The following is a 25,392-nucleotide window of genomic DNA, read 5'->3' on the forward strand; positions in this document are numbered from 1 at the left end:
ACCAGCCTGGTGAAGACGCTCCTGATGGGGTTTGGGATGTTGATTGCGTGACAATGAAATGACAGCAAGTCATGTCCTAGTCGGATTGCTGGTGAATTCCCAATTCATTTAAGCCAGGAGGAGGTCATTCAGCCCTTTGACCTGTGCTAACCCAATTAGACCATTGCTCACCTTTATCATAGAATCCCAGTGTGAAAACAGGCCCTTCAGCCCAACAAGCCCACACTGACCCTCAGAGCATCCCACTCAGACCCAGCCCCCTACAACCCACCTAACCTACATATCTCTGAAATTCTACGGGCAATTCAGCATGACCAATCCCCCTAGCCTGCACATCTTGGAACTGTGGGAGGAAAGCCCTGGAGAAAACCCATGCAGACACTGGGAGAATGTGCAAACTCCGCACAGACAGTCACCCAAGGGTCCCTGGTGCTGTGAGGCAGAAGTGCTAACCACTGAGCCACCGTGCCACCCCAGTTTAATTGCCTTTTGACTCTGAAACCTCTTGTACATTGCCTGACAAAAATCTAACAGTCTGTGTTTGGACGTTCTCAGTTGAATTTGAGTCTCAGCACCTGTTTTGGGGAGAATTCTAGGTTTTTCTCATATGAAGATGTACTTTGATCTTGAACAGCCTGACTCTGATTTACAAGACCCTAGATAGTCAAAATGATGACTTATGTCATTTTTTAAAAAATAGCGAAAGTGAAGTCACCAGTACGCAGGGGGCAGCTGTGTCATTACAGAGAGGTGAGTGGCGATGGTTTAATCTGAGGGTCAGTATGGCTCAGGTGAGGAGACAGGTTATAAAGCAGAGATTTGAAACGATGCGTCTTCTTGTGATTGAGTTCAGAACTGGGAGATGCTGTTCTAAAAGGGCAATCTGTAAGTTTTAAACTCAGAGCGAGAAGGGGCCTGTAGCCTGGGGCGGTGGGATTGTCCATAAATAGTTTGGTGTAAGCTCATGTTCTATTGAAAGTGTTTCACTCTCTCTCCTTAGCTGTGGGTCGGGATGCCCGCGTGGTATGTGGCAGCTTGTCGCGCCAATGTGAAGAGTGGAGCCATCATGTCAGCTTTGTCCGACACTGAGATCCAACGTGAGATCGGAATCAGCAACCCCCTGCACCGATTGAAGCTGCGTTTGGCCATCCAGGAGATGGTGTCACTAACCAGCCCATCGGCACCCACCATCTCTCGAATGGTAATGGGATTTCGTTGGCATCATCTATCGCTCCCAGAGTCCCAGAGACTAAGGGAGTGGGAGCAGGGAATGCACAAGTGCTCCTCAGGAAAGTGTGCTTTGCATCGTTCCCGATTGTTATCTGCAGTTGTGCTGCTCTGGCCCTTGCATGGAAAACTAACTATGGATTGGGGAAAGGCCATTCGGTCCATTATTGTCCCTCCTGGTTCAATATCATAGTTTTCCCAACACCCTTCCTTTACATCCCATTGATCCTCTGCTTTGATTAATGTTCAATACCTGCTGTTACCCCCTCACTCTCTGCTCCCCCAAACTCTCTCTTTGCCCCATCTCTGTCACTGGGCTTCTATGTCACCCTGACCTTCCTTTCTTCTCTCATTTTTTTCTCTGCCTCTCATTATTTCTTACATTCCTTACTTATGTCTTTCTTTCCTTCTTTCTTTCCTACTTTTTCTATCTCTCTTTCCTTCTTTTTCTCCCACTTTCTTTCTTTCTTTCTCTCAGCAATGTTTAAAAAGCAGTGAATAAAGATATGGCTTTAGAGACAGGTAGCGAGTTCTGAGAAGATTTGTAGCTCAGGTTGAGGTTCTGGATGTGAGTTTTCTAGCTGAGCTGGAAGCTTCGTTTTCAGACGTTTCATCACCTTTCTAGGTAACATCATTAGTGAGCCTCCAGTGAAGCGCTGGTGTTATGTCCCGCTTTCTATTTATCTGTTTAGGTTAAACAGTAACCTAAACAGATAAGTAGAAAGCGGGACATAACACCAGCGCTTCATCGGAGGTTCACTGATGATGTTATCTAGAAAGGTGATGAAACGTCTGAAAACGAACCTTCCAGCTCAGCGAGCAAACTCACATTTAGACACAGGTTTATAAGTACACCTCAGCCGATTGATATTGTGAAGTTTCTGAAGCTGTTGTCTCTGTTTTTTTTTCCCCCTCTGTCTCGGTTGTTCCCTTCTCTGACCTTTGACCTGACTGGGCGTCCCTGGATCCTATGACCAGAACACGGGCAACGTGTGGGTAACACATGAGGAGATGGAAACCCTGACAACGTCGACAAAGACGGTGCGTTGCTACCATCTCAATGTTTCTGTTTCCCATTGAGGATGTCACTGAGTGCTAAGTGAAGAACCATTTGTTCCTTGGGGACGTGGGACCAGGGAGTCCGTTCACAACAGCGCAAGAATTGGGAGCAGGAGTTGGCCTCCAATGAAATCATAGCTGATTTGATCATGGTCTCAACTCCATTTTCCTTTCCCTGCTTCCCAAAAACCTTGACTCCCATGTCGATGGCAAATCTCTCTGACTTGGAATAGGTTCATTGATTCAAACTCCACCTGTCTCTGAGGAAGAGAACTCACAGATTAACCACCCTCTGAGAGGTTCTCGTCTCAGCCTCATTAACGATCTGGATGAAGGAAGTGAGGGCATTGTTGCTAAGTTTGCAGATGACACAAAGCTAGGTGGAGGGGCAGGTAGTGTTGAAGAAGCGGGGGGGCTGCAGAAGGACTTGGTCAGGCTATTAGAGTGGGTGAAGAAGTGGCAGATGGAATAGAGTGTGGGATGACGTGAGGTTGTTCACTTCAGAAGAAAGAATAGAGGCGTACATAATATTTCTGCCACCCAGTTGGATAGAGTTGTTAAGAAGGCGTATAGTGTGTTAGCTTTCATTAATAGAGAGATCGAGTTCAAGAGCTGTGCAGTTATGCTCCAGCTATACAAAACCCTGGTTCGGCCGCATCGGGAGTGTTGTGTCCAGTCGCCTCATTGCAGGAAAGATGAGGCAGCGTTGGAAAAGGTACAGAGGAGATTTACCAGGATGTTGCACAGAATGGAGGAAAGTTCTTATGAGGAAAGGTTGAGAGAGCTAGGGCTTTTCTCTTTAGAACAATGAAGGATGACAGGTGACTTGACAGAGGTGTACAAAATGATCAGAGGTATAGATAGAGCAGACAGCCAGAGACTTTTTCCTAGAGTGGATGTAGCTATTACGAGGGGACGTAGTTTTAAAGGTGAGTGGAGGTAGATATAGAGGAGACAGCAGAGGTAGGTTCTTTCCTCAGAGAGTGGTCGCCGCATGGAATGCATTGCCGGAAAGGGTAGTGGAGTTGGCCTCATTAGGGGCATTTAAGCGGCTATTAGTTGGCATATGGAGGATAGTATAAGGTAGGGGAGGAGGTTTCGGCACAACCTCATGGGCCGAAGGGCCTGTACTGTGCTACACTGTTCTATGGTCTGTGTTCTATGTTCTAATTGGGGAAAGGCTTCAGAAATCTGAAGCACAAGGGGACTTGGGGGTCCTAGTTCAGTATTCACTAAAGGTTAACATGCAGGTTCAGTTGGCAGTTAGGAAGGCAAATGCTGTGGAGCATTCATTAAAAGAGGATACAAGAGCAGAGATGTACTGCTGAGGCCGTGTAAGCATTGGTCCAATTGCTTTTGGAATATTATGAGCAGTCTTGGGTCCTGTCTGTCAGGAAGGATGTGCTGGCATTGGAGGGCTAGTCCAGAGGAGGTTTACAAGAATGATCCCTGGGATGAACGGCTTGTCATAAGAGGAGTGGTTGAGGACTCTGTACTTGATTGACTTTAAAAGGATGAGAGGGAGCTGATTGAAACTTAGAGAATACTGAGAGCCCTGGATAGAGTGGACGTGGAAAGGATGTTTCCATTAGTAAGAGAGACTATGACCCAAGGGCACAGCATTAAAGTGAAGGGACAACCCTTTAGAACTGAGATGAGGAGAAATTAATCAGCCAGACGGTCGTGATTCTGTGAAACTCATTGCTACAGTGGGATGTGGAGACCGAGCCATTAAGTGCTTTTAAGACAGAGTTAGATAGGTTCGTGATTGGTAAGGGGACCAAAGATTACAGGGAGAAAGCAGGAGAATGGATTTAAGGTTGTCAGCTAGACTGAAATGGTAGAGCAGACTTGTTGTGTTGAATAAGCCTAGTTCTGCTCCTGTATCTTTTGATCTTAAGTAAGAGACCCCTCATTTTCAAACTGTGTTCCCTAGATCTAGACTGCTGCCCCCTGTCCTCTCCAAAGGGAAGCACCCAGCACCCAGTGGGTCAAAGACCCTTCATGGCCTTGTGTTACCGTAAGATCGTCTCCCGTTTTTCTAGAGCCACGCAGAATAGACAGAGCCTCTTCAACCTTTCCTCCTAAGATGTTTCTCAGAATCGCAGAAGTGTCACAGCACAGAGGAGGCCATTCAGCCCATCTGGTCAGCTCTTCAAGTGAGCGTCATTGTCAAGTGCTAGTCTCCTGGTTTCTCCCTATATCCTTTACGTTGCTTCTATCCAAATGATCATCCAATACTGTCTTGAATCTTTGACAGACCCTCCCCTCTCAGCGGTTGTGTTTAATTTGAATTTGATTATTTGTTCCGGCGGTTGCAACTTTTACCATGACCCAGATGATTTTGAACCTGTTTTCACACTGTAAGGAGAAATCAGTTCCATCTGACAAGCACTGCACTCAGTTGCTTTCAGGGTTCAGAAGTATTTCATTTCAGTGTGTTTCAGTTCAGTGGGAATAAATCTAAATTGTAGTTGTGTTTGTGAAGTACCCCGAAGGGACAATTCTAATGTCGCTGTGTTGTGATGGCTAATTCACAAGTGGCCATCTGGCTCCTCGGGAACCAGGCTTTGCCTCCTGATGATGAAAGTTTGTCCATTAGACCCCTGGTACCTTTTCCATGGCAGTGTTTGACCAATCAGAGTCAAGTTAACAACTAATCAGTCCCCTTTCCTCGTTATAAGTTGTCGTTCCCTCTAGAAATTTTTCTGTTATTCTTGCGATTGTGTCCTGATGTGTGCAAGACTTTGACAGCATGTCTCCTTTTTTTCAGTAGTTTGTCTGTTTCTGTTGCTTCTCTGGCATTCAGTCGTTCCCCCTGTGATGCTTTCCACTTAGTAAGAGAATAATGATTTGGGCAGAAGCATGTAAGCCCATTGTGATTAATTTTCACTGCTTTATTGCTTCCCTCCCTGTGATCTGGGAACTAATAATCCTGTCTCTCCTTTACTAACAGAAACTCGTGCAGTTCCTTTTTTCTCGATAAAAGTCTGCGACAGACTCTGTTCTCCCTCCCTCCCTCCCTCTCTCGTAAACTGCCCCGCATTCATACTTCCAAGAAAACACTGCCCCATGGCCTGTTTTCTCAGTGAAACCTTTATGCTTTGAGCTTTACTTCTTGAAGACTGTACCAAACAAGGAAAAATAAATTGCAGGATTGGAACTCCTGAAACCCACATGAGAAATCTAAGCCCCTCTGTTCAATAAAGTTTTAAAATATTTTGTCATTCTCTCTGGGGTGAAAATCAACTGTAATCTTCAGCTAAATTAGAATTGGAAGCTGAGGATAATTAGACCAAGATTAAAATTTAATGTGCTGAGCCTATTTTTGCGTATTTCATCTTAAGTCATTTGTGCACATTTAGAATAGCAGTTACATATGTAAACACGTCATGCTGTAATTATGACCTCCATCCAGTTGTGAGGTGTCATTCAGTGTTTCAGTCCACTTACTGATGATGGTATTGTTTCACAGTTGCCAAGATTGCATGGCTAATTTCCAGAAGAATACAGAAGCTTATAACGGAAGGAAAGTTTTTAGTTGTTCTGAAGTTATGGTGGATTATTTTATGACAAGTAAAAGACAATTTCCTGGCTGCTGAATGGAAACATTGTAATCCGTGCTGTACCTTAATCACGCTGCTTACTAAGAGGGCACTGTCACTCCAGGGGAAGGTATCGATGGAACCCATGTAGTTCACTGTCAGATGCAAAAGAGGTGGTATTCAAAACTGCTTGCAGCCTTCCTTTGTGTCTCAAACCCCTGTGGTTCAGTGGGTAGTACTCCCACCTCGGAATCATCAGTTTCTGGCTTCATAGCACACTCCAGGTCTTGAGCACCAGAAGCTATCCTCATAGCCCAGCCCCAGTACAAAGGGAGTGCTGTGCTGCTGTAGGAGCTGGCTTTTGGGTCAGCCGAGGTCTGCTGTACCAGCTCACGTGGATGGAAATGAACGCACGGTGTTCTTTCAAAGAGCAGGAAGAGACTTCTCCCCAGTGTCCTGGCTGACAATTTATTCCTCAAACGGCGCCTCACTTGAGAAAAACGGGATTCTCAGGTCTTTGTCGCATTCCTGTAAATCCCTGCAGCAGCAGAAGGACTCTCCTTCTCAATCTCTCCCCTCACCAGAGAAGTGGTGACCCTCAGGTTAACAAGCAGTATCCATGTCTCTCTGTGGAATGGGAGAGTGGCCCTATGGCCTGGGAGGGCTCTGGCAACTTATCGCATTTGTGGGATTTTGCTGTGTGCAGGTTGGCTACATCACAACGGTGACCAGACTTTGAAAATTGGCTGAAAAGTGCCTTGATAACAAGGTGTGGAGCTGGAGGAACACAGCAGGCCAGGCAGGATCAGAGGACCAGGGAAGTTGACGTTTCGGGTCTGAAACGTCAGCCTTCCTGCCCCTCTAATGCTGCCTGGCCTGCTGTGTTCCTCCAGCTCCACACCTTGTTATCTCAGACTCCAGCATCGGCAGTTCCTACTATCTCTGAAAAGTACCTTGGGTGCTTCAGAGGTTCACGATAAAGAGATTTTTAAATAACTGCAAGCCCATTTGCTGATGGGGTGTGTACAAAAAGCACCCACCGTCTCAACTGAAGATCAACAATGCCACGCTGACATCGCCCCAAAAGCAGATAAATACCAACCTGCGCGACCTTGAGTCCACGTGTTATGTAATCCTGGCCGGAGTCTCCCACACATGTTGATGACAGGCGTAAGGGAGTATCAGAAAGACCGTGGAAGCCTGACAGTGCGTCTCCTGACCTCGAGCAGATACAGAGATTGCTGGAGAAACTGGGGGTCTGGCAGCATCTGTGGTGAGAGAACCAGAGTCTAACATTCCAAGTCCAGCGAGAACTGTTGTTTAGAACCATTCCAAAGTTTTTGGACTAGGAATCTTAACTCTCCACAGATGCTGCCAGACCTGCAGAATTAATTTGCTTTTTGCATCATTGATCTGGGCCTGTTCAGCATCTTACAAACACAGATCAGTTGATGTGCCCCACCTCCCTTGCCCTGTCATGTCTAAACGTAAACAGTAGGAGGAGCTATAAGGCTGCTCGCTGCGTCAAGTCTGCTGCAACGTTCGGTCAGTTCACAGCCTCCTCCCTCAACCCTACTCTCCCTCCAGATCCCATGCCCCATAACCCGCTCGGTAACACCTTTGGAATGTAGCACCAATGTTCATGCTAACACTGTACTAACTGTTTTCTTGCATCCTTTCGTTTCCTGCCTCACTAACCTTTAACCTCTCCGACGGTAGGAGGCTAAAGAGATCAGCTGGGACCAGGTGGGTTCTCCAGTTTTCTTTTTGAGCAGTCAGTTTAAATCTGGTTTAAGGTGTCCTCGTTTTGGTGGGGGACGGGGGAAGCTGGCTTGGTAGGCGAGAGTGCAGTGCACAGCAGAATGGGCTCAAGTCTGCTGATGGCGGGGATTCAGTCTGGAGGGGCCATCCTGCCTCTACACCTTAAACCCAGAATGGCCTCATGGTGTAAAAGGACGCTAACTTCTTCAGATGATGAGGATGCAACACAGAGAGAGATTGGAACTGGGGGGGAGCATCATCTTTAATACATTGGGGAGGCGGATGAGGGAATCATGTTGCTGTGGGCCTCTTGCTGCAAGGGTTTTCTTTTAGAGAAAGAATAAATTGTTGCTGTGGGAAAGGGGCCACATTTTTGCCTATCCCTGACTGCTCTGGAGAATAGTGATGGGGCCACATTGCCCTGGGACTGGAATCACTGGGGCTAAGGCAAAACAAGGCCAGCAAATTTTTACCCTAAAGGACCTTAGCAAACCCAGTGGGGATTTTATGATAATTTTGGGGCCACGGATTACTGAGCCTACTAGCTCCCAATTCCAAATTGCATTGTTTAAATTCGTGACTTTGTTTGAATTTAAGTTGCTGTGGTGGAATTTGCAAAGTATGAGCTTGGCCCTTGTGTTTATCTGGTCCATTGATACTACCCCTACGTCACACTGGTCTCCATCAGGGTGCCCAGCTGGCCCCCGTATCACTGAGCACTGCCTAAGGCTGCAACCCATTGCCGATGGAGCCTCCAGTGGCAAAACTTTGACACGTTTCGGTGAGGGATGGGCTGGGAGAAATACCACCGTAGGGGCAATTAAATACAACCCTCCTGGTGTGTGTCTGTGTTGAATTCAGGAAGGCACCTTTGAAGCCTCTCAGGATGCCTTACTCTGTTGTAAGTGCAGTAGAGATGGCGGTTATCAGCTCACTTCAGGGGTTCGTCCAGGATACCTTTGGCATTATGTTACCTTTGACCCTGAGCAAACACTTTGACCTACCCACGGGTGTCAGTGAATCTGTGGCCACCCTTGGTAAGTTTGCAAGAAGCACCTTCCTCTAAACATGGAGCTTATTTCCTCTGGGGGCTGCTTTAATTCTGGAACATCGACCCTTTCAGATCTTGGCGTATGGCGACATGAACCACGAGTGGGTGGGCAATGATTGGCTGCCCAGTCTTGGACTTCCGCAGTATCGGAGTTACTTCATGGAATCACTGGTCGATGCCCGCATGTTGGACCATCTGACCAAGAAGGAACTTCGAGGCCAGCTGAAGATGGTCGACAGTTTTCACAGGTATGGCCTCCCTGCAGCCCCAAAGTTGGCATTCTCCACTACTATATAAACAGCTGTCATTGGACACTGCCTTAAAACTGACACATAGTGCAAACCCTCGTGTGGATACCGGCCCCAGGTCTATTCTATCTCTGGCTCTTAGGGTGGCACGGTGGCTCAGTGGTTAGCACTGCAGCATCGCAGCGCCAGGGACCCGGGTTCGATTCCACCTCGGATGACTGTCTGTGTGGAGCTTGCACATTCTCCCCACTACCTGTGCAGGTTTCCTCTGGGTGCTCCAGAGTCCAAAGATGTGCAGTTTAGGTGGATTGGCCATGTTAAATTGCCCATAGTATTTAGAAATGTGTAGGTTAGGTGTGTCATAGGGGGATGAGTCTGAGTGGGATGCTGTGAGGGTCGGTGTGGACTTCTGGTGGGCCGAAGGGCCTGTTTCCACACTGTTGAGATTCTACGATTCCCGGTTTTTTGGTGAGGTATGAAACTGGACACTAATTTTGTTCTGATACTGGGCTTAACCACAGAATGCCATTTCCAACCTCGCCACCCAGTGACCCAGGAGCCTCCCTTTATAAATGCTTTGGGTACACAGTTAATGCCTTCTGCTCCTGTATCTTAACGATATGATGCACATACCATGAACATGGCCATTCTGAAGATGGGTCACTGGACCCAAAATGTTGATTCTGATTTCTCTCCATAAATGCTGCCAGACCTGTTGAGATTTTCCAGCAATTTCTACTCCTGATTTCCAGCATCCACAGTTCTTTTGTTTTTGCTTTGTTTAATGGCGTTAACATATCCGGCTCCCCCATCAGTAACCAACATTACTGAAGCTGATGGACTCCTTGCTGTTTTTGGAATCTTGCTGTGCACGCTTTTTCCTGGGCGACACTTCAGAAGTACCTCGCTGGTTGAAAAGGTTTTATAGGAAGGGAGGAGTGGGGCAAGGCGCTATATAATTGCAGATTCCATTATGAGACACCGCGGTTCCACAGTTAGTGCTTGTTGTGTGTGGGTCACCCCGTTTGTGTGATGTGGATGCCTCTGTGTTGCAGAATCAGTCTCCACTACGGCATCATGTGTCTGAAACGGCTGAACTACAACAAGAAGGAACTGGAGAGCAAGCGGGAGGGGAGTCTCATTCAGCTGAAAGGTGAGTGTGTCGCTAGTGTCACGGCTTGAAACGCACTGGCTGAGGTTAGCCAGCTCAAGGACAGGTGTTCAGCAGAGCCTCATCTCTTGGCAAGATGGTACCGCGTGTCAAAGGCAAAGAGAGAGGAACTGGTGTTGCGAAAACACCTTAAGAGCTACGAGCAGGCCATTCAGCCCCTTGAGTCTGCTCTGCCATTCAGTACAATCATGGCTGATCTCATCTCAATTCAACTCCACTTCCCTACCCGTTGAACATAACGCTTTAATTCCTTATTAATAAATCTGTCGATTGTTTAAAAGTGAGTGGAGGTAGATTTAGAGGAGACGTCAGAGGTAGGTTCTTTATTCAGAGAGTGGTAGGGGCATGGAATGCATTGCTGGAGAGGGTAGTGGAGTTGGCCTCATTAGGGGCATTTAAGCGGCTATTAGATAGGCACATGGATGACAGTATAAGGTAGCAATGGAGGTTACATAGACCTTAGGTTTAGGGTAAAAGTTCGGCACAACATCATGGGCCGAAGGGCCTGTACTGTGCTGTACAGTTCTATGTTCTAACACTGTGACCTCTCGTTCTAGATTGCGGGACATGGGGAAACGTCCCCTCTACGTCTGCTTTGCCATCTTATATACCTCAATTAGATCACTTCTCATTCTCCTCAGCTCAAGGGAGCACAGGCCTAAACTGCTCAATCTTTCCTCATCAGACAAACCAATTATCTCTGGGAATAATCTGGTAAATCCTCTCTGAACTGCCTCCAACACAATTACACTCTTTTGTAAAGTAGGGGAAATGTATGTACACTCCATGTACAGTGAATTAAAAAGACCTATGCCTCGACGCATTTCTTATCAAGTTTTGTTTTGTTATAAATAAAATATAAAGCACAGAATTGGGACGTTCGGTTCAGGAGTCTTTGATCCTTATAGAATCTTATAGAACATTACAGCACAGTACAGGCCCTTCGGCCCTCGATGTTGTGCCAACCTGTCATACCGACCTCAAGCCCATCTAACCTACACTATTCCATGTACGTCCATATGCTTATCCAATGACGACTTAAGTGTACCTAAAGTTGGCGAATCTACTACCGTTGCAGGCAAAGCGTTCCATTCCCTTACTACTCTCTGAGTAAAGAAACTACCTCTGACATCTGTCCTATATCTTTCACCCCTCAATTTAAAGCTATGCCCCCTCGTGCTTGCCGTCACCATCCGACTATCCACCCTATCTAACCCTCTGATTATTTTATATGTTTCAATTAAGTCACCTCTCAACCTTCTTCTCTCTAATAAAAACAGCCTCAAGTCCCTCCGCCTTTCCTCGTAAGACCTTCCCTCCATACCAGGCAACATCCTAGTAAATCTCCTCTGCACCCTTTCCAAAGCTTCCACATCCTTCTTATAATGCGGTGACCAGAACTGCACGCAATACTCCAAGTGTGGCCGCACCAGAGTTATGTACAGCTTCACCATAACCTCTTGGTTCTGGAACTCGATCCCTCTATTAATAAAAGCTAAAACACTGTATGCCTTCTTAACAGCCCTGTCAACCTGGGTGGCAACTTTCAAGGATCTGTGTACATAGACACCGAGATCTCTCTGCTCATCTACACTACTAATCCTCATTAGTCTAATACAATCTCTGTCATTCTCACTCGACCTGCATAACTGTGAATATTTCTGATGAAGGGCCTAGGCCTGAAACGTCAGCTTTCCTGCTCCTGAGATGCTGCTTGGCCTGCTGTGTTCATCCAGCTCCACACCTTGTTATTGTGAATATTTTCCCTTGTTTATCTAAACATCCATTTTAATGCGTCGATACTGTTCACCTCAGCTACTCCCTCATACTCACACATTCGTTACTCCCTGAGTAAACAGCTTGCTCCAGAATTTAAATTTAAAAACGAAAGGACTGCGGATGCTGTAAATCAGGAAACAATAAAAAGAAACTGCTGAAAATGCTCAGCAAGTCTGGCAGCACCTGTGAAGAGAAATCAGAGTTAATGTTTCGGACCCTAACATTAACTCCGTTTTTTCCTTCACGGATGCTGCCAGACCTGCTGAGCTTTTCCAGCAATTTCTGTTCTATTTGCGCCAGAATTTGCTCATTGGATTTATTTTTCTTTATAATTGGCTGTGGTGTCACTGGCAGGGCCAGTATTTGTTGACCGTCCCTAATTGTCCTTGAACTGCAGAATATATGAGCGTGAGTTGGCTGTTCAGCCCATCCACCCTTCCTGGCCATTCATTATCATCAGGCTGATCAGTTGCCTTCCGTGTGTTTTACTCACCCCCATCCTCGTAACCCTGTGCATCGGTGCTAATCAGAAATCTTATCAATCGCCACCTTAAACATACACAAAGACAGCCCACTGTGGTAGTGAATTCCAAAGATTAACAATCCCCGGAGTAAGTAATTTCTCTTCATCAGGAACCTAAAAGGCATTCCCCTTGATTTTTAAATTGTGTCCCCCTGGTCCTAGACTCCCCAGCCAGGCAAAACATCTTTGCCTGCATTGACCCTGTCTGTATTTTGTAGGTTTAATCGAGATCCGTCTCATTCTTCCAAACTCTAGAGAGTTACAGGCCCGGTGTACCCACTGTCCCTTCATAGGACAGTCCCACGATCCTGGGAACAAGTCTGATGGGCTTTAATTGTGTTCCCACTGTGGCAGCAATACCTTTCCTGAGATAAGGACTGCACACGCTATTACAGATACAGTCCTAGTAAAGCTCCTGTACAACTGAAGCTAGGCTTCACTGCTCCTGTTCTCAAATCTTCTTGCAGTGACAGCTAGTGTTCCATTAGCCTCCCTCCCAGCCTGCTGCACCTACATGGCAGTCTGCAGCCTGAGTTACTTGCTCTATCAGTTCAGAGTGTAGCTACATTGCTGTGAGTCCGAAATCAGATGGGGTAAGGGTAGTGTTTTTTTTAAATCCATTCACAGGATGTGGGTGTCACTGCCTGAGCCAAATCTAATTGCCCAGAGTTAAGAGTCAACCCCATCATGGAATCCCCACTACAGTGTGGAAACAGGCCCTTTGGCCCAACAAGTCCACATCAACCCTCAGAGGATCCCACCCAGATCCACCTCCCTAAGCTACACATCCCTGCACACTACGGGGCAATTTAGCATGGCCAATCCACCCTAACCTGCACATCTTTGGACTGTGGGAGGAAACTAGAGCACACAGAGAGCTCCCATGCAGACACGGGGAGAATGTGAAAACTCCACACAGACAGTCACCCGAGGGTGGGATCGAACCCAGGTTCCTGGCACTGTGAGGCAGCAGCGCTAACCACTGAGCCACTGTGCCACTCCCACCCCAGTGGCAGTGTGGAATGGAATCACATGTAGACCAGACCAGGTCAAAAGGACAGATTTCCTTTCCATAGTGAACCAGAAGGTATTTTTTTCCTTGACAATCATCAGACTCTACATTCCAGATTTTTATTGAATTCAATTTCCGCTATCTGCTGTTTTTGGGATTTTGTCCTCAGGACATTATCTGCGTCTCTGGGCAATAATGGATCTAAACTATCACCTCCCTCCTATTGGAAGTCGTGATGAGTCAGATGGGATTTTGTTTTAAATAAAAATCAGTGGTGACCATCAATGAGACCATTTTTTATATTCTGCATTTATTAATTGAATTCACATTTCCCCAGCTGTTGAGTTGAGATTTGAAGCTATGTCCCCAGGCCATTAGTCTGAGCCTCTTGATTACTACTCTTGATTACAACTGTACAAAACGCTAGTGCGGCCTCACTTGGAATATTGCGTGCAGTTCTAGTCGCCCCATAACAGGAAGGATGTGGAAGCACTGGAAAAGGTGCATAGGAGATTTACCAGGATGTTGCCTAGCCTGGAGCGCAGGCCCTATGAAGAAAGGCTGAGGGACTTGGTTCTGTTCTCACTGGAGAGAAGGAGGCTAAGAGAGGATTTAATAGAGACATACAAGATGATCAGAGGATTAGATAGAGTGGACAGTGAGAGTCTTTTTCCGAGGATGATGACTTCAGCTTGTACAAGGGGGCATAGCTACAAACTGAGGGGTGATAGATTTAAGACAGATATCAGAGGCAGGTTCTTTACTCAGAGAGTGGTAAGGGTGTGGAAAGCCCTGCCTGCCATTGGAGTTAACACAGCCACATTAGGGGCATTTAAACAGTCCTTGGATAAGCAGATGAATGATGATGGGATAGTGTCAGGGATGGGGCTTAGATTAGTTCACAGGTTGGCGCAACATCGAGGGCCGAAGGGCCTGTTCTGTGCTGTACTGTTCTATGTTCTATGTTCTGTGTTCTATTACTAGTCTAATAACAGTACCACTACATCAACATATTCCCCTGGACTGGCATATCTCTGTGGACCCCCACTCTTGCCTTGCACATAAATGGAGTCATCTCCTCTACATCACCCTTTACAATATTTATTAACCCATTCTGGGTTTTCTCTTTTTCTGGGGAGTTCTAAATTTCTGCACCTGAGCTTTTAATGAAAGCACCCTATGTAAACATGTCACACTGTCATTACGCTCTCTTGCCGGTGGAGTTGCTGTATAACACTACTGTGAGGAGAAGGACGGAGTCACAGCCATGAAAAGCTTCATAGTGACGCATCCCTCAAATGACGAGTCAATGTCACACTCTGTGAGAGTCTGCTTTGCGCCGTTTTAGCTGCTAGGTTTCCTACAGCTGGTACTAGACTTCAAAGTACTTCGTTAGCTGTTAGAGTGTCTTTGGACATCCTGAGCTCTCATGCACCTCCTCTACCCCCACAGCCTGCCAAGGTCATTACACCTCCAATTGTAGTCTCTTATACATAACCAACATTGGCAGCTGGCAATACCTACCACCCCTGTCCTCTTCAGGACCATCCTTAAAATCAATCTCTTTAGCTATGCTAGATAACAAAGTGTGAAGCTGGATGAACACAGCAGGCCAAGCAGCATCTCAGGAGCACAAAAGCTGACGTTTCGGTCCTAGACCCTTCATCAGAGAGTGGGATGGGGAGAGGAATCTGGAATAAATAGGGAGAGAGGGGGAGGCAGACCAACTCAACTGCCCGACTATCTCCTTCTGTTGCTCGGTTTGATTTGATTATGTTCCTGTGAAATTTTCTGCGATGATTTATGGTGTGAAAAATGCTGTACACCATACCCTAGCTACTCCAGACTGGGACTCAGTCAGTTCTGGATCCGTAACATTTTCCCTGAATCATCAAGGTCTGGAATCAGTCATTTTCTTTTTTCCTTTTGTTTCTTATTTAGCCAAATCTTTCACATGTAATTATTGCCGAGGTCTGTTCGAAAGATTCCCAAGAACTGGTGTCCACACTTAAAAAGTATCCACTCCTTCTGCCACCGATGCTCAGTCGCAGCAGTGTGTACCATCTGCAAGATGCACTGCAGAAACTCACCGAGGCTCCTTAGACAGCACCTTCCAAATTCACAATCTAGAAGGACTAGGACAGAAGGAACATATCCCCCTTCAACAGCCACTCACCATCCTGACTTGGAAATGCGTCGCCATTTCTTCACTGTCGCTGGGTCAAAATTCTGGGCATTCCTCCCCCAACAGCATAGTGGATCAACCCACAGCATCATGGACTGCAGCGGCTCAAGAAGGCAGCTCACCACCACCTTCTCAAGGGGGCAACTAGGGACGAGGGCAAGAAATGCTGTCGAAAGCGGAAACAAAGATACAAATTCTAAACTGGAACGGTTACACCCGAGAAACAGTAGCGTCGTTCTACCAATCCCTGCTTTCCCTGGGAGTCCGAATGTGATGTTGGCATGTTAGAGCTGCGATGGCAGCTTCACACCTTTCTCTTCCTGTCCTTTGCAGACGTGATGGTGTGGACAAATGATCGGATGATGGGCTGGGTACAGGACATTGGGCTGAAGGAGTACAGCAGTAACCTCCAGGAGAGTGGGGTTCACGGGGCACTCATCGCACTGGATGACACCTTCGATCACAACGACGTTGCCCTACTCCTGCAGATCCCGATGCAGAACACGCAGGTAAGTGCTGGGCATGGGCGGTGCCCCCTGACATCCGAGGGATGTGGGCATCACTGCAAGGCTGGTATTTGTGACCAATCCCTAATTACCCTGAGGCTGAATTTCTTAAAAGCCCCGGTGAGCCAAAAAAAAAATGCAGCAGAGGAACAGGCCTTTCGGCCCCTACAACTGTGCTGGCCTGTGATTCCTTTCTCAGCTCAAAGCCTTTTCCCTCTGCTCAGTCAATATCCTTCTGTTCCTTGTCTATCTGTATATCTGTCGAGATGTGCCTTAAATGTTACTATTGTATCTGCCTTTACCACCTCCTCTGGCAGCAAATTCTCGGCACTTGGCACCCTCCGTATGTGGCAATTGTCCACCACATCTTACTTAAACCTAAGCCCTTTTATCTTAAATCTGTGTCACCTGCTAAACTACTGAGGTGGAACACAGTTGCTAAGGGATGACCTTTTAGAGGTTTATAAAATCATGAGGAGCATGGATAGGGTGAGTAGCCAGGTTAGGGGAGTCCAAAACTAGAGGGCATTTGTTTAAGGTGAGAGGGGAGAGATTTAAAAGGGACCTGAGGGACAGCTTTTTTCAACAGAGGGCGGTGCGTGTATGTAACAAGCTGCCAGAGGAAGGGATGGAGGTTGGTACAACATTTAAAAGGTATCTGGATGGGTGCATGAACAGGAAAGGTTTAGAGGTTATGGGCCCAATGCTGGCGAATGATTGATTGATTAATTTTTGTCACGTGTTCCAAAATGCAGTGAAAAGCTTTGCTTACTGGCGGTGCAGGCAGATCACAGTAAGCAAAGGATGTGCAGATCAAAAAGCCGGAGACAGAGGCACACAGGTTACATTGCATAGGGCATGCACGAGAAGAAATCAACATGAGCAAGATCAGTGTTGTTTGAAGCTGGAGAGTCCATTCATCAGTCTGATAACGGCTGAGAAGAAGCTGTTCCTGAACCTCTTGGTGTGTGTGTTCAGGCTTCTGTATCTTCTGCCTAATGGGAGAGGTTATGGGAGGTCATTACCGGTGCGACGGGTCTTTGATGATATTAACATAGAACATTACAGCACAGTACAGGCCCTTCGGCCCTCAATGTTGTGCCGACCTGTCATACCAATCTGAAGCCCATCTAACCTATGCTATTCCATGTACGTCCATATGCTTGTCCAATGACGACTTAAATGAACTTAAAGTTGGCGAATCTACTACCGTTGCAGGCAAAGTGTTCCATTCCCTTACTACACTCTGAGTAAAGAAACCACCTCTGACATCTGTCCTATATCTTTCACCCCTCAATTTAAAGCTACTGTTAGCCTTTCTGCAGCCACGAGCCTTGTAAATGGAATCCATGGATGGGAGGTTGGCTTCTGTGATGGTCTGGGCTGTGTTCACCACCTTCTGTATTTCTTACTGTCCTGGGCTGAGCCCTACCAGGCTGTTATGCACCCAGACAGTATGCTTTCAGTGGGGCATCTGTAGCAGTTGGTGAGGGACCTTATGGACATGCCAGATTTCCTGAGCCCCTGAGGAAGGAGAGACGTTGTTGTACCTTCTTGACCATCACATCTGTGTGGCAGGATAATAAAATGTGAGGCTGGATGAACACAGCAGGCCAAGCAGCATCTGTGTGGCAGGTCCGGGACCGGTTGTCAGTTATAGTCTCTCCGAGGAACCTGATGCTCTTCACCCTCTCAGCCTCCGGATGAATTGGACTGAAGAGTCTGTTTCTGTCCTTTATAACTCAATAAGGATGCTGTGGAATTGGAGTTAAATGTAGGCCAGACCAGGTAAGGATGGCAGATTTGCTTCCTTAAGGGACGCTCATGAACCAGGTAGTTTTTAAAACAATCGATGGTCATTTCTGTAGCTATGGAGACAGTTTCAGATTAATTAAATTGAAATGACTGCCAGCTGCTAATGTGGGATTTGAACACATGTCCCTGAAACAGTCACAGGGGGTCTATGAGGTTTCCCCATCCAGTGACATTACGCTCACGCCACTGTGCTGAAGGCTATTACGTTTTTACAAAAGCTGTCAGGATCACCTTTAGCTTTACAGTCATTCCTCTGTGTCCAAGGGGTTCCATTCCTGGGAACTCCTGCAAATGATGAAATTTGTAAGAGTGCAGCTCCTTTAACAGTGAGTTAAAAATCACACATATACAAGCATTACCTGCAGGTGTTGAATTTTTTTGATACAGATAAACAAATTCTTGGACACTGAGGATATACTTTACGTATGATTTTATTCATTGAACTTAAATTCAATCAACTGCTGTGGTGGGATTTGAACTCAGGTCTCCCAGAGCATCAGCCTTTAACAGCTGAGTGACATTACCACCATACCACCATCTATCCTATGCCAGCTGGGTTTCTAAAGCATATTTAATGCCATAAAACATGGTGAGACTGCTTTTCTGATCAGAGTTTGGAAGCTGCAAGCCACACAGAGTTGTTAGAAAAGATTGATCATTTGGCCAACATGGGGTGGATATTTGGGGTGGCACGGTGGCTCAGTGGTTAGCACAGCAGCCTCAGAGCACCAGGGACCCAGGTTCAACTCCAGCCTCAGGCAACTGTCTGCGTGGAGTTTGCACATTCTCCCTGTGTCGGGGGTGGGGGGGTTTCCTCCCACAGTCCAAAGATATGCATGTTATGCATGTTAGTTGGATTGGCTGTACTAACTTACCCATAATGTTCAGGGTTGCGTAGATTAGGGGGATGGGATCTCTGGGTGAGATGATCTGAGGTTTGGTGTGGATTTGTTGGGCCAAAGGGCCTGTCTCCACACTGTAGGGATTCTATGATTTTTTTTAAGAGGCATCTTAAGGAGTGGAGGGAGAGGCAGGAAGAGTTAGGAAGAGAATTTGATAGCTTGGGGGTGTAGGTGGCTTAAAGCACAGCTGCCACGAGGGTCAAACAGTCTCTCAGGAGGCCTGGGTGATGAACTAAACAGAGCCAGAAAGAAAAATAAGGTTGAGGGATTATAAGTCGTGGTTGACAGCACTCCAGGAATGCCGTAGAGATTCCAGGGATTGAAGATTAATCTCCACGGGAAAGCCAGGTGAAAAATCAGAAGGGCTAAGTTACAGAGATAATGGGAACTGCAGATGCTGGAGAATTCCAAGATAATAAAATGTGAGGCTGGATGAACACAGCAGGCCAAGCAGCATCTCAGGAGCACAAAAGCTGACGTTTCGGGCCTAGACCCTTCATCAGAGAGGGGGATGGGGAGAGGGAACTGGAATAAATAGGGAGAGAGGGGGAGGCGGACCGAAGATGGAGAGTAAAGAAGATAGGTGGAGAGAGTGTAGGTGGGGAGGTAGGGAGGGGATAGGTCAGTCCAGGGAAGACGGACAGGTCAAGGAGGTGGGATGAGGTTAGTAGGTAGCTGGGGGTGCGGCTTGGGGTGGGAGGAAGGGATGGGTGAGAGGAAGAACCGGTTAGGGAGGCAGAGACAGGTTGGACTGGTTTTGGGATGCAGTGGGTGGGGGGGAAGAGCTGGGCTGGTTGTGTGGTGCAGTGGGGGGAGGGGACGAACTGGGCTGGTTTAGGGATGCAGTGGGGGAAGGGGAGATTTTGAAACTGGTGAAGTCCACATTGATACCATTGGGCTGCAGGGTTCCCAAGTGGAATATGAGTTGCTGTTCCTGCAACCTTCGGGTGGCATCATTGTGGCAGTGCAGGAGGCCCATGATGGACATGTCATCTAGAGAATGGGAGGGGGAGTGGAAATGGTTTGCGACTGGGAGGTGCAGTTGTTTATTGCGAACTGAGCGGAGGTGTTCTGCAAAGCGGTCCCCAAGCCTCCGCTTGGTTTCCCCAATGTAGAGGAAGCCGCACCAGGTACAGTGGACGCAGTATACCACATTGGCAGATGTGCAGGTGAACCTCTGCTTAATGTGGAATGTCATCTTGGGGCCTGGGATAGGGGTGAGGGAGGAGGTGTGGGGACAAGTGTAGCATTTCCTGCGGTTGCAGGGGAAGGTGCCGGGTGTGGTGGGGTTGGAGGGCAGTGTGGAGCGAACAAGGGAGTCACGGAGAGAGTGGTCTCTCCGGAAAGCTACATTTTTGTTTATTGCATTGAGTAGTTAGTTGTACTAATTATTTGGAGGGAGTTATTTGACTGGGCCTGGGTGGTCAACAGCAGGACTTGTTTGAGGACCTCCAGGCTTATTTTGAAGAATATTCTAGAATGCTTTTAAAGAGACTTTTTGTCAATTGGCAATGTTATCCCACACCTCTGGAGTAGGTGGGATTTGAACGCAGACCCCTTAGCACAGAGGTAGGGACGCTACCATTTTAACACAAGAGCCCTTATTTCTTTACACTAATCAGCAACTAATTCCACTCAGGTTTTTGTCAGCTACAACGTGCCTAATGTCCTGGATCTCCGACAGGAGAATCATGCATTGGAATTTTCAGGAGTATTGCCAAGCAGAGTTGGAGGAGAAGACGAGATTCTGATACCGAGGCCCCAGGAAAGAAGAAATGGGAGTTTTGGGGGGAAGTTGTTGTGACTGCAAGGTGGGGAGGAGTTGCTGTCCTTCCCAGTTAGAAGGAGCGAATTGTAACTTTGACATGTCGATCAGAACAAAGGCAGACAGCCGGGAGGTTGGAATGGAGAAGCAAGACTGTGATCGAGCAGTTGCATGGCGTTTCAAGCTGATGTGAAAGCGAGCAGAGGGATCTGAGAGAACAGCATCATGCCCTGCACCACCTCCAAGCAGCCAGTGGTGCAGGTGGAGCGGGGCATGCATTTTATGCGGATTTGCACACAGCAGGATCCCACATATAGTAACCAGCTGAGTTGTGTTTAATGCTGCTAGGTCAGGGCTAAATATTGACCCAGAATGTGGGAGCGGACTGCTTTGTTCTTCAGCCTGTTGCTATGGGATCTTTTACAGTCACCGGAGAGCGTAGGCAGAGGTTCAGCTTGGCATGTCCTCCAGTGAGGGCACCCACAGCAATGCAGCACCCTCTCTGTAGTGCGCCAAAGATGGCAGCTGTCATGTTTCAGATTTCATGTTCTGAATCCATGACCCTCTGAGAGACACCGAGCCATGGCTGACACCCCGAGTCACAGTAACAGAGGTGTTACAATGCAGAGGAGACCATTCGGCCCATTGTGCATACCAGCTTTGCCACCTAGTGCTAACCTTTTCCCTATGTACCTGCACACCATTTCCACCTAAATAACTAGCAAGTGATCTCCTTTATTCTTCAATTTAACCTGCAAATCTCTAGGTAGTCCGTTCCACACCCTAACTACTCACTGCGTAAAAACGATTTTTTCACATATCACTTTAAGCCCAGACCCTCCTTATTCCTTTTGTCCACAGGAACACACTCTCTCTATCTGCTGTACCCAGGATTGCTCATGCTTTTACAAACCTTTCTCAAATCTCCTGTCGGCCACTGTCTCCGCAGGGAGGGCACTCCCAACTTCTCCAGTCTGTGCTCAAGCAGACATGCTGCAGTAAGATCCCTGTCTGCTCTACATTGGCTGCTGAAGACAGCAAGGCTCTGTACACACTCTCTATGTTCACATCAAATCAGCTGTTTATTTCCCCATCATCCCTGTCCAGTGACTCGCGCTGGGACATAGTGACTGGGGCAGTGCGACGGCTTCCAGAGTCGCATAGCATTGACTCGCACGAAGCTAATGTGGAGCTTGGGCCTACATAAATGAGTGCCTTCAGGCATGGAGGTGGGAGAGAGAGTTGGATGAGGGAAGGGAAAAAGGTAATGAGTCAGTGGGTGTTAGGATTAGTAATGATCACACCTTCTGTTGACATAAAACACCAGCGCAACATCTGCAGAGAGGGAAGGAACTGCTGACTATTACTGGCTTCTCACTCTGTGTGTGTGGGTCTGTATCTGTGTGTGTGTGTGTGTGTGTGTGTGTGTGCATGTATGTGTCTGTGTGTATGTGTATCTATGTGTGCGTCTGTGTGTGGGTGGAGGTGGGTGTGTGTGTCTGTGTGTATGATGGGAGTGGGAAAGGGTGTGTGTGTGTGTGGGAGAAGGGGTGTGTGTGTGACGCAACTGTGCGCTCACACACGTACTCAGCTGTTCACACAGGCTCGCGCACACACACACACACCCTTTCCCACTCCCATCATACACACAGACACACACACCCACCTCCACCCACACACAGACGCACACATAGATACACATACACACAGACACATACATGCACACACACACACACACACACACACACACACACACCACCCCTACGCCCACTCTACAGCCCACGTGCACATTGTACACCCGCACGCTGCACGCCGACACACACCTTGCCCACAGCTGGGACAACAGAGGGTGGGCTCTCTGCCGCTAACAGGAAGTTCTCGAGTCATTGGGTTCTGCCCGGTGAGACAGCATTCCTCCAGAGTACGGGGTCTGTTGTTGACCCCTTACCAAGGAGAGCTGCAGGTAACTCTTCACCATGGTGACTGTAATGTTTCAGGAAGGCCCAAGCACATCTTCACTGCAGCCAGTCATGCAACAATAAGTGCCTTTCAACAAAAAACTCCTTAATCTATTGAATGACACAAATACTTGGCATTGTTTGTAGTCTTGAATAATGGGCCAGGGCTTCACGAGCAGTTATCGGTAATAAAACAAAAGTGAACCACAAGAGGAGATATTACATCAGGTGATTGAATTCTTGGTTTTAAGGAGCCTCATAAAGAACGAGCGAGAGATTTGAAGAGGTCTATGGACGAAAGTTGTAGAATCTAGAACCTGGAACCACAGGCTGTTGTGATGTGGTTAAAATTGGGATCACACGAGAGGTCGGGATTGGAAGAGCTCAGAGATTTCAAGGGGGATGAGTTTTATTTATTACATTTGTTCATGGGACTAAGCATCACTGGCTGGGCCAGCTTTTATTGCCCATCTTTAGTTGCCGTAGAGAAAGTGGCAGTGAGCTGTCTCCTTCAAGCATGGCATTACATGGAGTGTAGGGTCACCCAGTGATGTGTTCTAGGGGTTTGACCCAGTGACACTGAAGGAATGGCGATATATTTCTAAGTCAGGATGGCGAGTGGCTTGGAGGGGATGGTGTTCCCACATATGTGCTGCTCTTCTCCTTCTAAATGGAAGTGTTTATGAGATTGGAAGGTCCTGTCTAAGGATCTTTGATGAATTTCTGCTGTGCATTTGCAAGATAGTACACCATGCTGTTACTGAATGTTGGTGGTGGAGGGAGTGGATGTTGAAAGTGGGGGACCCAATCCAGGATGATTTTTATTTTCATGGATCACGCTCAAATTCTCGATGAGTGCTGGATCAGCACTCATCCTGGCAAGTGGGAAGCATTTCATTACACTCTATTCTTGTGCCTTGAAGATGGTGGGGAGGCTTTGGGGAGTCAGGAGGTGAGTTATTCAGTGTAGCTCCTGTGGCCGAGATAACAAGGGGTAGAGCTGGATGAACACAGCAGGCCAAGCAGCATCAGAGGAGCAGGAAAGCTGACGTTTTGGGCCTAGACCCATCTTCAGAAATGAAGTGTACTGCCATGTAGTGCCATTTCTGAAGAAGGGTCTCGGCCCGAAACGTCAGTCTTCCTGCTTCTCTGATGCTGCTGGGCCTGCTGTGTTCATCCAGCTCTACCCCTTGTTATCTCAGATTCTCCAGCATCAGCAGCTCCCACTATCTCTAATGTTCTTGTAGCCACTGTGTTTATGTACTGCTGGTCCTGGGTCAGATTCTGGCTGATGGTAAGCCACTGACTGTTGGTACCTTGTCGCAATTTTCCTTCGTAACATATTTATGGGGACTGGAGGGAGGCGGTAGACAGATTGATATTTCCTGTAGCCTCGATGATTTTCTGTGGCAGTTCCACCGTGTGTAGCATCACATCTACTCACTCTGAGACGCTAATGACATTGTTATTTGTCTGATAGGCACGTCAGATACTGGAAAATGAATTCAAAAACCTGCTGCTTCAAGGAACTGATCGACGCCATGAGGAGGTTCGTGTGAACTCAGCTACTTTCCCACGTGCTTGCCGGTTAGTAATCGGAGAACGGTGATGGCCCAGGGAGAGGCCATTTGGCCCCTCGTGACTGCTGCTGATTCTCTGCAAGACCGGCTCAGCTAGCCCCAGATCTGCCTTTCCTCCGAATCTCTCTGCAAATCTCCAGATGATTGCCCAACTCCCGTTTCAAAGCTACAGCTGAATCTGCCTGCTGTGCGATCTGAGCCAGTGCGCCCCAGATCCTGACTGCTTACTGCATTCAAACCGCTGCCCCCTGCCAAATTTGCATGTTTTGCCCAGAACCTTGCCTCCAGCAATTTCCTCCCCACTTGCTCATCTCCAAAGCAGAGCCACCTTTTTCCAGTCTATCTTCCCAACTGAAGTTCCTCATTGGCAGATCTATCCCAGTGAATCTTTTCCACATCCTTCTTAATACTTCCCTATCTTCCGTGAAATGCAGTGTCTAGAACTACACAAAACGCTCCTGCTCAGTCTGGGCTAAAGGTTTTTTTTTCCCCCTTTATTCATTCATTCGACAAGGGCATCGCTAGCCAGGCAGCATTTATGGCCCATCCCTAATTGCCCAGAGGGCAGTTCAAAGTCAACCACGTTGCTGTGGGTCTGGAGTCACATGTAGGCCAGACCAGGTAAGGACGGCAGTTCCCTTCCCTAAAAGGACATTCGCGAATCGGATGGGTTTATCTTGACACTCAGCAATGGATTCACAGTCATCATTAGAGTGTCAATTCTAGATATTTATTGAATTCAAATTCCACCATGTGCCGTGGCGGGATTCAAACCCAGGTGCCCAGAACATTATCCAGGTCTCTGGATTAACAGTCCAGCAATAATACCACTTGGCCATTGCCTCCTCATCAACGTACCTTTACCATAACTTCCTTGCTTTTGTGCAACATGCCATTTTTTAAAAAGTCAAACCCTGGATCATGTACATTTTATTTAGCCACTTTTCTAAGCAATGTTGAGTGGGTGAACAGTGGGGAGGAAGGATACCAGAGAGAACACAAACAGGAAAAGAGGGCTCTCAAAACTTAATTAAGATGGGGAGAGGACCCAACAAAATTACAAAATAACTATTATCAGGTTAAGTAAGTGGGGGTAAAGATGTGACGAAATGGAGCACAGTCTGAGAAAATGTTAATTTGTCCATTTTTTTTAAAAAAGAACAACAAAGGAAGCATATTATCTCGCGAGAGATTGCAGGGCTGTGGATTTAGAATAACTAGAGGAGATCTAAATAAGGTATAGAAGATGCTAAATGTTGCAATTAACTGTGAGGGGATTTGAATACAAAACTGGGAAGCTGTGCG

At 47.2% G+C, this 25,392-nt stretch overlaps 1 protein-coding gene across 7 annotated transcripts in view; it reads left to right on the forward strand.

The window, feature by feature from the left end:
* Positions 1-25,392, forward strand: part of ppfia3 (PTPRF interacting protein alpha 3) — a 151,718-nt gene that overhangs the window by 114,271 nt on the left and 12,055 nt on the right. For 5 of the 7 annotated variants that reach the window (XM_059640440.1, XM_059640443.1, XM_059640439.1 and 2 more), the window contains 7 exons: positions 1,001-1,201; positions 2,206-2,268; positions 7,551-7,577; positions 8,716-8,891; positions 9,947-10,044; positions 15,895-16,070; positions 23,988-24,056. In XM_059640440.1, the coding sequence (XP_059496423.1) occupies positions 1,001-1,201; positions 2,206-2,268; positions 7,551-7,577; positions 8,716-8,891; positions 9,947-10,044; positions 15,895-16,070; positions 23,988-24,056 (810 nt within the window). The remainder of the gene's footprint in view (positions 1-1,000; positions 1,202-2,205; positions 2,269-7,550; positions 7,578-8,715; positions 8,892-9,946; positions 10,045-15,894; positions 16,071-23,987; positions 24,057-25,392) is intronic. The other 2 variants (XM_059640442.1, XM_059640441.1) reach the window with 1 other exon arrangement.

The sequence above is a fragment of the Stegostoma tigrinum genome, chromosome 38, assembly GCF_030684315.1.
Source record: "Stegostoma tigrinum isolate sSteTig4 chromosome 38, sSteTig4.hap1, whole genome shotgun sequence".
Classification (NCBI taxonomy): domain Eukaryota; kingdom Metazoa; phylum Chordata; class Chondrichthyes; order Orectolobiformes; family Stegostomatidae; genus Stegostoma; species Stegostoma tigrinum.